The 13,915-nt window shown below is 40.4% G+C and overlaps 1 protein-coding gene across 1 annotated transcript in view; it reads left to right on the top strand.

Moving 5' to 3' along the window:
- Positions 1–13,915, top strand: part of SPATA16 (spermatogenesis associated 16) — a 227,602-nt gene that overhangs the window by 195,661 nt on the left and 18,026 nt on the right. Inside the window, exons 9-10 of the mRNA XM_003925112.3 lie at positions 2,452–2,616; positions 5,162–5,245. Coding sequence (XP_003925161.1) covers positions 2,452–2,616; positions 5,162–5,245 — 249 coding nt within the window. The remainder of the gene's footprint in view (positions 1–2,451; positions 2,617–5,161; positions 5,246–13,915) is intronic.

Here is a 13,915-nt window from a genome sequence, read left to right on the forward strand (position 1 = left end):
AATTACACTGATAGATTATGTTCCTGAGCAGTCCGCAGTAGTTTCTGCTCTTTAGGGTTGAATCACTACACCACCTTCCTACAACTAGCCCCATTGTTCATTTTAAAGGACAAAGAAAGCATTTTTTCTTCAGAACAAAAACTGTTTCTCCTCCAACCTGCTTTCATCTATTTGACAGAATGCCATTCGTTAGCTGCAGGTTTAAACTGAATGGGTAGGCTAGCTTTTTCATTAATTCAGGAAGGAACCCCAAATCTCCCACTTGCAATCACCGATCTTACAGGCTTATAGATTTTCAGGTAAATGATTCAACAGAAAGAACAAATTAGAGTACGAAGACATTGGTTGAACAGCATAAATAGGTATTAGAAGCGGATCCAGCACAATGGTACCTAACCTTTATTTATTTCCAAGATTCTAGAAAAATATCACCTTCCAGAAGTTGCTGTCAATCAGAATATGAGTATGGCCTTTCAAAAAGAAGTGCTTTCTAATTTTAAGTTGAAGTACAGTCATACGCATTTCCAGCAATTTTTCTCCTTAGAGGACATTCTCTTAAGAAAGTGACGTTACATGTCTGCCTTCTCTAATTTCTGGAAGAAATTCTGTTTCATAAGTAGGCACAAAACAAAACAGTCTTTACTCAGATACTACGCTTTAAGGTGGTGGTTTGTTCTCAAACTTCTGTTTGAGACATTTGAATATGTGGCAAGGCACCTACCTGAAATTTGTGTTTCTAGGGCCACATAACAAGAGATTGTGATTGAGTGAGGCCCAGCCTTCAGTTTGCTAACTGTCAAGTCCACAAGCAAGTGATTCTGGTATAGGCAGTCCAGGGGACCCCTGCCATAAAGGGGCACTTGGTCACCTCCCTTCTCTTCTGAGCACCAGGATGTAAAATGCAGTTGCCACTCTTAAGTCCTCTTTTTTTTTTTTTTTTTTTTTTTTCTTGAGACGGAGTTTCGCTCTTGTTACCCAGGCTGGAGTGCAATGGCGCGATCTCGGCTCACCGCAACCTCCGCCTCCTGGGTTCAGGCAATTCTCCTGCCTCAGCCTCCCGAGTAGCTGGGATTACAGGCACGTGCCACCATGCCCAGCTAATGTTTTGTATTTTTAGTAGAGACGGGGTTTCACCATGTCGACCAGGATGGTCTCGATCTCTTGACCTCATGATCCACCCTCCTCGGCCTCCCAAAGTGCTGGGATTACAGGCTTGAGCCACCGCGCCCGGCTCTAATTCCTCTTTTGAATTCCCATTTCTCATGCCCTCCAAATACAGCAGCAACTCAAGGCTTTTACGCTAACTCTTACATACCCCCATGTCAAAAGTACTTTTTCTTAAAGATAAACTTGAGAATTTTATGATTAACTTTGTCTCTCCTATCAAGTATTACAATTTACATTACACTTTTTTTTTTTTTTTTTTTTTGAGATAGAGTCTCGCTCTGCCACCCCGACTGGAGTGCAGTGGCATGATTTCAGCTCACTGTAATCTCCACCTCCCAGGTTCAAGCGATTCTCCTGCCTCAGCCTCCCAAGTAGCTGGGATTACAGGCATGGGCCACCATGCCCAGCTAATTTTTGTATTTTTAGTAAAGACGAGGTTTCACCATGTTGGCCAGGCTGGTCTCAAACTCCTGACCTCAGGTGATCCACCCGCCTCAGCCTCCCAAAGTGCTGAGATTACAGGCGTGAGCTACCACACCTGGCCTAAATGTTTTATAGAAGGTAATGTCTCCTCTTTTGTGGATGGTGGGCCGCTTTTTTCTAAGTGTGTCCCATCTTAAGAAAGGCCAAAATGCCAATAGACGCATGGGACTTGGCCAAGGCACGGCACACAGTAGTCTGGGTCAAGATGGAACGTGTTAGTTATTGAAATGGTCCTAATAGACAGAGTGAAGCTAGTCAACAAGAAGGGGAGACTGTGCAAGGCCATCCCACAAGTACTGGAGATAAAAGCAGAGCTGGAGGTTTCATAGAAGCCATTGCGGTAAACAGAATTCAGCTAATACAACATTTGTCAAGATTTGACTTGCATTAAAAATTTTACTTTCAAATAAAGATAGTAGGCAGCTCTTAGCTCTTATGATGCTTTGGTGATGTAGCTAAAGTCACCCCTTCTAGGCAGACACAGCTCTGTGGGATCACCCCTGGGTGAGTGAAGTACAGATTCAAATCCAGTCCCCTCTCTTCCCTTCAGCCTAGCTCCCTAATGCAAGACAATCAGCAAGTCCATCTCAAAAGGGCTCCCTTTTGTGTGTATTTTACCTAGTGGGAAAAAAAGGAGGTATAAGACAATTCTGTAAAATGATAGAAGGAAACATGTATTGGTACTAGATTCCATTGTTTCAAAAGATGTAAATACATTATCACGAGCCCTGACTTCCCTCCCTGGGGAGAGGTCTATTTCTGTGGTTTTGTTCTAAAACATTTCTTTTACTTTGAGACTAGGGGCGTTTTCCTGCATGCTCAGGTGTTGTGGAGAAGTTGCAATATGCCAGCCTCCTCAGCCAGCTGCAGAGAGTAAAGGAGCAGTCCCAGGTGATTAATCAAGCGATGGCAGAGCTGGCAACCATTCCCTACCTACAGGACCTCAGTCAACAGGAGGCGGAATTGGTAAGTAGTTTTCTCTGTTGAAGGGTTTCGTGGGCCCAGAGCCAACAGAAAAGTGATACGGTCTTGAAAAAAAAAAAAACATCATGGTAATAAATGCAGTCTGAGGGCAAACTCCCCAACCCCCATGAACCATTCTAATGACAAAACTGAAAAATGTGGAAAGGTGTGTTTCTGGTTTTTATTTGCTCACATTAACCAGCTTCCATTATGACAGCAAAAACTTTATGACCTGTAGAAACAGAGAAAAGGGCTGGTTATTTATATTGTATGTCAGGCTTCTTGTTTTTGGTAAAATGAGATTGTTTCCTAAACTCCAAGGTATATTAATACATGATTCTCTTTTATGAATAAGTTAGAGGACAAAAGAGTGATTGCTGTATAGAAAAATGACCCTACAAAATCATCTTGAGAGTTTTCTTAATCACCTCTAGGGTTAAAATATGTATTGGCAGAAGCAACACTAGTACATTTAGATAAATCCACAAAAGCTTTTTATTTGAAGGGAAAATGTATCTAGTCAAATAGTTGGGTTTTTTAACTGAGTTGACCACTTAATTCAGAAAAACAGACACTTTGGCCACACACAGACCCAGGCAAAACTAGTTGAAGGGATGTCTCGAAGAATAGTCTTCAGACAGATGTGCCTATTATAACCATAATTAATATCAGAAATGATAGCACCTCATTTGAAAAACAATTACGAAACAGTGTGCTGCTCATTCAAGAAAAGGTAAACTTTACTCTATACGGAGATCTTAATGTGTTGTAGGAAAGGCCCTTTACTTTGAAGCTTTAATTGAGAGTAGCTAAAACTAATTATAGCCCTGAATTGAATTCACATAGCAAGGATGAGAACAGCCCAAACTGATTACCTGTAATTTTCAGACAACTAAAGAAAACCTCCCTCTTTGAGCTGTTTAAGATTTAATCAAGAAACGAGCTGCCAACATTTATAACGTTCATCTAACTTGCTAAAAGCATGTTAAATAAATACTGATATTCAGAGTAAGCATACGAAACTGTATGACTAGCCAGATAATAAAACTATGCATACTAAAGATGAAAACTATGAAATAAGTCTATGAATCAAGGAATTACCAAGTCAAAACTGGCAATAACACTTTCTAAACCTTTATGGTTGTGTGCAAAAGAACGCGTTCTAAAAGGCTAAGTGTTTATCCTGCCATTCATAAGGCACTCAGAAGTATAGTAAGTATGGAGCTTTCAAGGTGCATATTATAGCCAATTTTAGATGATTAATGCTCCTCTGAGATAAGAGGAAGCAAAGAAAATGTTAATTTAAGAAGCCGGCAAAATGTCGATCCTGTCTTCCTGAAAAACACATTCAAAATTTACATGAAAAATACAGGGGAGTTCTCTGCACTTAAGTCTTCTTAATCATACATCTATGTTGTTGTTTTTTGCTGGAAATACTTATTTTTCAAAATGTACTCAAAGAGCCCCAAACTAGCATTATTGACATTTTTTAAACTGTAATTTTTCTCTGTTTGAAACCTTAGAAAATGAAATTTCATTGGATACTTTTGTATCTATATACCCACCAGAAAAAATTTAGATATATATGGAGGTATATCTGTGTACCAAATATTTAAAAATCATGTAAGTTTTCATGATCTTCAATAATAGATTTTACTTTGCAACTTCCAGGTGTGGGTTAACCTAGATAATTAATCCTAGTAATACTCTGTATGGTGCTATCTAAACAGTGACTGCTTAATAGAAGATTTTTAAGTGACTCAGTTCTCTCTCCCCCTGCTTACTCTCTGAAATATCTAAACCAAAAAAATACTACCTAAGGGTCCATACTGTTTGATGTCATAGTGAACTCAACTGGTAATTTTTGAGAACTTTTTTAACCTTTGAATATCACATTGCTTGATATAATTCACTTCATTTTTGTGGTCACATGTACAGGATAGTTTCACATTAGAGTACAGCAGGTGCCTTTTGGGGCAAAGGTTAGAATATTTAAAGCTTGCCTTTGAATGGGACCTAAAAATAAAACATTTTTTAAAACTTGGCTATTTCAAAATTTTAACAAAGAAAAGAATAGTAAAAGAAGTTAAATGAGCTAGATTCTTTAAGAGGCAGTAAAACGGTACAATTATAGTATTGTCCTCTGGTGAGCTTTTGCATGATGCCTGGAATCATGATACATTAGCCTCAGGAGAAAACGCTAAAACGCATTCGTGTACTACATGCCATTTCCTGAGAGAATTAACTACTGCCTTCATTTTTCACAACCCAAATCTGTTTTTCACAAAACATCAACACTTACTACATTAAAACCTATATGTTCTCTACAAATTTTCAAGAAGAATCTTTTCATTGTTTCAGTATTTTATATCTGCAATAATATTCAGCAATGACAAGCAAAGATGAGGTGGCAATATTCATTGTAGGCAAGATGAATAATAAAATCATCAGCGTACAAATGATTTTTTAATTAGGTTTTAATCTGTGTATTTAGAGAAGTTATTTCTGTGTGAATTCCACACTGATAATTTTTATCTTGGTGCCACAGCTGCAGTCACTAATGGCAGACGCTATGGACACCCTTGAAGGAAGAAGAAACGATAAAGAACGTGTGTGGAATACAATCCAAAAGGTAAAACTTTGAGCTGAAGGAAAAAGATCTATTATTCTCAAGGAAACTGTCCATCTTGGGTCAAATCTGTTTGGAGGATAAAAAGAAATCAAAGTTCTTCGGGTTGTTTTTTGTTTGTTTTTCTTTTTAAAGTAAATGCAGCTCTCTCCCTGGAAGTGTGACCAAAATCAAATATGGATTTATTTAATCTGCTGCTTTTCCAACAGACTGTGTTCATATGGTTTCATGATTTTTCTTCATTATCATGCTCATTTTCATATTCTATTTTCATGATCTGCGACTTCATTCTCGGTTTTATAATTTTGTAAAGCCCTTTCATCGGTGTTTTAGTCCACTCCCCGACGGTATTTCTACTTTTTTCACTTGAGGAATAATGACTGCATTTCAGGGAACTAGAAAGAAACTAGCGTGTTGATGTTTTTAGTAAAGGAATAACATACTGGTTGTTAGAAATAGAGGAACATCCATCATCGGCTACTGGGGTTTAAATGCACCAAGTACCATGATGCACCTGGACCCAAGTCGTACTCAGGAAACTTGTGTGACGTGATAGGACCCTCTGAAAATGTAGAAGTTAGTAATGGGTCTCCAGTCAAGCTCCAAGTAGTAAGTTCTGATCAATCAACTTCTCCAATCATTGTAAGAACCCACCAGGGGATACTGGCATCAGGAGATGTGAAACAAATGAAAGAACCTTCTGTTTAAAAGCCAATCCTAAGGGATCTAGAGCTTCTGAGGAAGCACGTGGCTTTCGTAGTCAACTCAGAGGCCCTGTGATATACGCTGGTCCTTGAACAACGTGGTGGTTAGGAACACAGTCAAAATTCTACATTTGGCTTTTGGCTCCCTAAAAATTTAACTACCAAGAGCCTACTATTGACTGAAAGCCTTATGATAACATAAAGAGTTGATTCACACTGTTAAGTTGTTGAAAAATGTTATTGAGAAAAAAAAAAGAGTTGATTCACATATATTGTATTATATATACGTATTATGTACTGTATTCTTACAATAACATAAGCTAGAAAAAAAGTGTTATTAAGACAATCATAATGAAGAGAAAATATATTTACTTTTCATTCAGTGGAAGTGAAGGTCTTCACCCTTGTCTTTATGTCAGATAGGCTGAGGAGGTTATTGGTCTTGCTGTCTCAGGGCTGGCAAAGACAGAAGAAAATGTGTCTATAAATGGACCTACACAGTTCAAATCTATGTTGCCCAAGAGTCCTCTGTATATACAAAAAAAGCAGAAATTGACTGTCAGCAAATATGTGTTGAGTACGTATCTACCATGCCAGAAAAAAAGTTAGATATTGGGAATATTGTACTGGGCAAGACTGGTCTGCCTGTATGGTCCTTATGATCTAGACAGCTACTTATGGGCTAACTGAATATTATGGAATAAAGGGGATGTTCAATGATCTATGGAACGAATGGCAGAATAGTCTTGTCTGGGAGGTCAGAAACACTGTCACTAAGAAAATTATATTTATACAACATTTAAAGAACGTGTAGTGGCTTTGCAAGTAAAAAGGGGATGATATTTCTAAACAGAGGGATCACTTTGTACCAAAGGTGTTTTTTAAAAAAGCATGGCCACCTGGCTATATCGTATTTTTTGGTAGAGATGGGGTTTCACCACATTGGTCAGGCTGCTCTTAAACTCCTGACCAAGTGATCTGCCTGCCTCAGCCTTCCAAAATGCTGGGATTACAGGCATGAGCCACGGCGCCTGGCCCAATTAGTTTTATGAATAGATTTGCAAAACCTAAATGAAAAAATAAAACAACAGTCAAACATAACAGAATATATATGGAGAAACTGAGCTAAGGAGAAGTAATTCATGAATTGTAGAAGTTTTTTGATTATTGTAAATCCAATTAAATAAGGGTCAAATAATAAAAGTCAAATAAAAATGACCTGATTTTATTATGAAGTCAAATAATAAAAACTACACGATTATCTCCAAAAAAAAAAAAAAAAAAAAAAAGCATGGCACAATCAAAAAACGAACCAAAAAGTGAAGAAGATATTTCAAAATGAACTGCAGATGCAGGAGAACTTGCAGGACTTATACATTAAGTTTGGAATGTTTTAGAGTATATTTAACTAGAAAATGGTTTTAAGACATCTTTAGGGCTGTGGTAGGGAGAACAGATTGAGGGGCTACAGAAATGTGGGGAAGTCAGTTATAAAGTAGAGATCACCATCCGGGTGAGATATGCTGGTGTCTTGGTTTAGGGTTATAGGCACAGAAAAGAAGAGGAGCAGACAGATCGAAGGAACGTTCCAGAAGCCACATGTATAGGCCTCATTCAACTGGTGGGATCTGGGAGGTGAGAGAGCAGAAGAGGTTAAGAATGATGCCCAGATACTTGCTTGAGCCATTGGGGAGGGACTAGGGAAAGGTTTTCTGGTGCCGTTTACTACGAAAGAAGACACTGTAGTAGGAGCCACTTTTAGCCAAGAATAGAAACTCCTTTAGGGTTCAGTTGGGAGAAAGAAACTGTGCCAGATGTAGGAACGGAAATTTAATATAAAGAATGGTTAACTAACTTATGGAGTTATTAATTAGGTAACTGAAGACAGCAAGGGGAAAATATGAACACCAAGTTCTCACAAAGAAAGCCGGTCGGGCGCGGTGGCTTAAGCCTGTAATCCCAGCACTTTGGGAGGCCGAGGCGGGTGGATCACAAGGTCGAGAGATCGAGACCAACCTGGTCAACATGGTGAAACCCCGTCTCTACTAAAAATACAAAAAACTGGCTGGGCATGGTGGCGCGTGCCTGTAATCCCAGCTACTCAGGAGGCTGAGGCAGGAGAATTGCCTGAACCCAGGAGGCGGAGGTTGCGGTGAGCCGAGATCGCGCCATTGCACTCCGGCCTGGGTAACAAGAGCAAAACTCCGTCTCAAAAAAAAAAAAAAGAAAGAAAGAAAGCCATTACAGAAAGCATCTACTGTGTCTTAGGGCTGGGGAATCAAAGAGAAGTGGAAACGGCTAAAACTCAGGAACGTGGAGCAGGGAACTTAGCAAGCCAAAGCTCAGGCCGTCAACTAGAAGGTGCTGCTCAGCTGATCAGTGTCCCTCAGTGTCCCTAAGCTTGGAGTCCTGAAGGGCTGGGACCCAAACCTCCAAGGGGGGGCCACTGACCCACTGGTGCTGAGGAAAGTGATGAGGAGGTGAGTAGTCATGGCTGTGGTTTGTAACTTTCGGAAAAACTAGATTTGGTTGCTACTGCAGAAAAGAAACTGTGTTTCTGATTGAAGTTTTGTTGAAGAAATACTCACAGGAACCCGAAAAGGGACAGAAATAACAAAGAAGCAAAGAAGAAGCAAGTTCCTTCTTTCTCCTCTAATGCCGTCTACTGACAGAATCTAACAGCTGTCAAAAAAAGAAATGGAACTGCAGAGACCCAGCCATAGTTACCTATCACATAGTGATTACATTTTATTTGGATTTGGAGTTGCAAGACGACAGGTTAACAACTAGCCCAAAAGTGCACTGAACATAGATAGGGTGCTGGCAAGACATCCAACAGGAAATACAAAAGCCTGGGGTTCTGGGTAAAAGGCTAAATAAAGATAGATGTCTCTTAGTCTTTGGCAAATTGTCATTAGCTGAAATCATGGCTCAGAGAGAAGAAGGGCTTGAGGAGCACATTTCAAACTTAGGAGGAGACGCCCGTGACAGACACTAGGAAGGACTGGCAAGGGGACTTAGAGATACAGCAGCCAAACGCGATCCTGATGAGACTCAAGCAATATCATCACCTCTCTGTTGACTGTAGAAATTGTTGTTTAGAACAGGGGTCGCCGGGCGCGGTGGCTCACACCTGTAATCCTAGCACTTTGGGAGGCCAACATGGGTAGATCAACTGAGGTCAGGAGTTCAAGACCAGCCTGGCCATCATGGAGAAACCCCATCTTAAAGAAAAAAAAAAAAAAAAAAAGAACAGGGGTCAACAAACTACAGTCTGCAGGTCAAATATATTGTGTTATCTATCTTTGTCAATAAAGTTTATTTCACGCAGGCATGCCATTTATTTACATATTATCTAGATCAACTTGGCTGAGTTAAGTAGTTGCCACAAAAACTATAATAGCTCACAAAGCCTAAAAAATTTGCTATCTAGCACCATCAGAAAACATTTGCTGGCTGGGCGTGGGGCTCACACCTGGAATCCCCACACTTTGGGAGGCAGAGGCAGGTGGATCACAAGTTCCAGGAGGTTGAGACCAGCCTGACCAACATGATGAAACCCCAACTCTACTAAAAACATAAAAATTAGCCAGGCGTGGTGTTGCACACCTGTAGTCCCAGCTACTTAGGAGGCTGAGGCAGGAGAATCGCTTGAACCCTGGAGGCGGAGGTTGCAGTGAGCCAAGATCGCGCCACTACAATCTAGCCTGGGCAACAGAGCAAGACTTTATCTAAAAAGAAAAAAAAAAAAAAGCATTTGATGTACTCTGGTGTAGAGCATTACCTCTCCCAAAAAAACTACATTTGTAGAGTAAATATTTGTATTTAAAAATCCAAATGGTAATAGAACAATGATCCAATTATTAACTTCTAGGGACCAGCTAAAAAAGTAGAATAAGGATTACCATGACATCTGTCTATGTCATGTAAACTACCACTAATTTCACCTCACTTGAAATATCTTTGATACCCATGTTCATAGGAGCACATCCTGTGATGAAATTGTCATTATTTTGCCACTATTATAGTTGTTGTCAATTGCTGTATTACAACCCAAATCACTCCCAATGTAGCAGTTTAAAACAAGTCAAAATTATCTCACAGTTAGTTCTATGGGTTGATCGGACTCCTGTAGCTGGCTCTTACTCAATGCCTCTCATGGAGTTCAGTTAAATGGCTTCCATGCGGCCAGACATGGTGACTCATGTCTATAATCCCAGCACTTTGGGAGGCTCAGGTGGGTGGATCACGAGGTCAAGAGATCAAGACCATCCTAGTCAACATGGTGAAACCCCGTCTCTACTAAAAAAAAAATACAAAAATTAGCTGGGTAAGGTGGTGTGCGCCTGTAGTCCCAACTACTGGGGAGGCTGAGGCAGGAGAATTGCTTGAACCCAGGAGGCGGAGGTTGCAGTGAGTCTAGATCATGCCATTGCACTCCAGCCTGGGTAACAAGAGTGAAACTCCATCTCAAAAAAAAAAAAAAATGGCTTCCATGCATGGGCTGGAGTCATCTGAAGGCTAAAATGGACTGAATTTCAGATGGTTCACTTACGTGGCTTACAGTTGACACTAATAACCCTAGGTAGTTGACTGGAGTACCTAAATATGGCCTCTCCATATGAATTAGGCTTTAAACAACATGGTAGCTTGGTTTCAAGAAGGGGAGTATTTTCAGAGAAAGGTAGTAGAAACCATCAATCCCCTTAAAGGGTAAGCCCAGAACTGGCACAGCAACTCCCACCACATTCTGCTAATCAGTCACAGGCCAGCTTATGTTCCAAGGGATGGAGAAATCAATCCACCTCCTCTCAATGAAGGACTAATATGTGCATTCGATGAGAGAAGAAAATGACGGCACCATGGTGGAAACAATGTATAATAGCATGACTGTGGCTGTGTGTCCCAGGCTAGAAATCATACCTTCAAGCAAGCCAGACAACAGTAAAGTCAAGACCTCCAAGGCTGAAACACAGTACAGCCACTCTACCCAACCACTGGGTATCTAGAAAGGCTCACTGGTGAGCAGCCAGTCTTTCCAAATTAAAAGCCCTGATAATGCTCATGGCTTTCTAAATGAGAGGACTTGAGGACGATGTGAATGGGAAGGAACGGGGTGCCAGAATTTTCCCAAGGGCTTTTAATTTGGTTAATGTGACTCTACAAAAGATGATCGTATCACTTTCAGACAATTCCGGTAGCAAGTAAGTAATTTCCTTTTACTGCTACAGAGTTAATTTGAGTGTGCAGAAAAAATATAATTAAAAAAAAAAAAACTAATTGTACAAGCTACACTGTGTTCTGAGCCCAGTAGAAGTTGACATCAGCATCACCACCTCTGAGATCTGTTATCTGTAATAGAAACAGCTGTTGTACCTAATGAAAACACTTGAAATTTTCATCTGAAGCAGCAGAATTATAGCAGAACCTCCTAGTTCCGCAGTTAAAGGGTCTGTCAGAATCCCCATTACCTAACACAATTTTCAGGGCTCTACTTTGTTGTAGGTCTATAAAAAGCCCACCAAGATGAAATCTGATTCATGAGAGCTGACCTCCTGTCTACCTTTTGTTTTCTTTGAAGTTTCTCTAAGAGCCCAGAAAGAGAGAGAATGACACAAATGTATTTTCTCCTGATTCACCAGAATGGAAATACATTCTTTACAGAGTTTTAGGAACGGGGTGGTTGTTTTGGCTTGGTTTTGCAGAGTATTTCCTAACAATTAACTCAAGAAAGGCAGATGTTGGTTGGTTTAGCTATGCAAATAAAAAATTACCAGGTTATAATTTAAAAAAAAAAAAAAGGTAAATTTTTATGTGTTGGAAAGTCCCCTGCCACTGCATATTTAATTAAGGGTAGAACACAGGCTTAGTTTTATTAAATGACAAAAGCACCCGAGGAAACATTCTTTTGAACATCCCACAAATCCTATCGACACATTGCTCATTCATGCACTCATCCCACACGTACTGGGCACCTCCTCTGCGCCCATCGCCATTCTAGAGATTGGAAATAAAACCATGAACAAGCAGTACCCTCATAACGTTTGCATTCTGCTAAAGTAAGCAAACACTACCTAAGGAAATACAGGGTATGTTATAAAGTAGTAAATGCCATGGGGGGAGAAAGCGCAATGGGAAAATGGAAAGCGCCAGAGGAGGGAGCGTATCATGCAAATATCTGGTGTAAAGCATCCCAAGAAAGGGAAAAGAAAGCAGCACATGTAAAACCTGAGATTGGGTCAGGCGCGGTGGCTCATGCCTATAATCCCAGCACTTTGGGAGGCTGAGGCGGGTAGATCGTCTAAGGTCAGGAGTTCGAGACCAGCCGGGCTAACATGGTGAAACCCTGTTTCTACTAAAAATACAAAAAATTAGCCAGGCATGGTGGCAAGTGCCTGTAGTCCCAGCTATTCAGGAGGCTGAGGCAGGAAAATTGCTTGAACCTGGGAGGCGGAGGTTGCAGTGAGCTGAGATTGCACCATTGCACTCCGGCTTGGGTGACAAGAACAAAACTCCATCTTAAAAAAAAAAAAAAGAAGAAGAAAAAAACACCTGAGATTGGAGGGCGTGCCCAGCATGTACAAGAAACAGCAAGGAGGGTAAGCTAACAAGTTGAATGAGTAAGAGTAGTGAGAGATGAAGTGGCAGAGGACATAATACTGTGCAGAAAAGCACTCTAAGCTGCTCAGTTGAAAATAGATTGAAGAAGGCAAGAGTAGAAGCAGGGAAATGAGTTAGTCCGTTATTGCAGTGACCTAGGAGAGCAATCACCGTGGCTTAACCCTTGAACCCTGGTGGTAGAGTGGAGGTGGGAAGTCATCGATTCAGAAGGGCAGAAATTGATTTAGAGGGAGACTAGTACAAGAAAACATAAACAAAATAAAACAAGAAAAGCCTGAACTAGCAATTTGGAGCCCTGGATCTGTCACCAGGCAACTCAGAAGCCACTTCCTTTCTCTGGTCCTCAGTGTTCTCATGTGTAAAATAAGGGGATTGGGCTGGATGACTCTAAGTCCCCTTGCAGCTCTGATTGGAGAGGTCTTTTGAAAGTCAGATCATCCAATGAAAGGATACGAGTTAGTATTTTCTGAGCTTTTAACAGGGACCCAAACTCTCTTCTTTACTTTACATATACCAACTCATAATCCTTACAAGAGGTAAAAAGTATAATGTATTAAAGAGAGAAGTTTAGCCGTTTGCCTAACGTCACACAGCCAGTAAATAGCAGAGCTGGGAATTGATCTGATCCTGGAGCCGAAACTCTTTCTTGATAAAAAGCCCAAGCTTCGAGCTGCCTGAAAAGGCTGAGTGACCAGCACTGTTGTCTGTATCGTTGAACGTTCAGGTGTGAGGCTGAGTGGAGAATTAAGATGACCTCCGACCAAAGTGGAATTTGGCTATAAACCAGCCAAGTTTGTCTTCAGTTCTCAAAATGAAGTTCTTTTGATCTGAGCCAAAGAGTCACTGAGGAATTTATGTTTCGTCCACCATTATAACTCACTTGTATAGGATCCTCCATCTCTGTTCCTTAGTTTTCCATCTATAACCAGAAGGAATACAGAGCCTACATCTGCAAATCCTTAACCATTAATTCAGTTCCCGCTCATGGCACCATGAGCAAGTCACAGCCTTCTGAGAAGCATGGTGTGTCCTTACTTTTTAGATTCACTTTTAGATTCCATGATTTTCTGTTACCGTTGAATCCTAAGGTCCACTGGAGTTTTAAGAACTAGGCTTAAAGTAAATAGAAAAAGGGGTCTTAAAAAAAAAGTACCAACTGTTAAGTTGGAACACTCCTATATCTTGTCATAGAATCAAACAGCTAAGCAACACTCTGTCTGCAACTGAGAAGAAAAAGTTATTTGCTCTTCTTTTATAAAGCCTAAATCTGGCACTGAGAAGATCAGCATTTAACCTGGTATGACATAAAGTATTGTCTTGTTCTGCTATGCCTCTGGGTCACCGATTG

This window comes from Saimiri boliviensis, chromosome 9 (assembly GCF_048565385.1).
Source record: "Saimiri boliviensis isolate mSaiBol1 chromosome 9, mSaiBol1.pri, whole genome shotgun sequence".
In the NCBI taxonomy this organism is placed as follows: Eukaryota; Metazoa; Chordata; class Mammalia; order Primates; family Cebidae; genus Saimiri; species Saimiri boliviensis.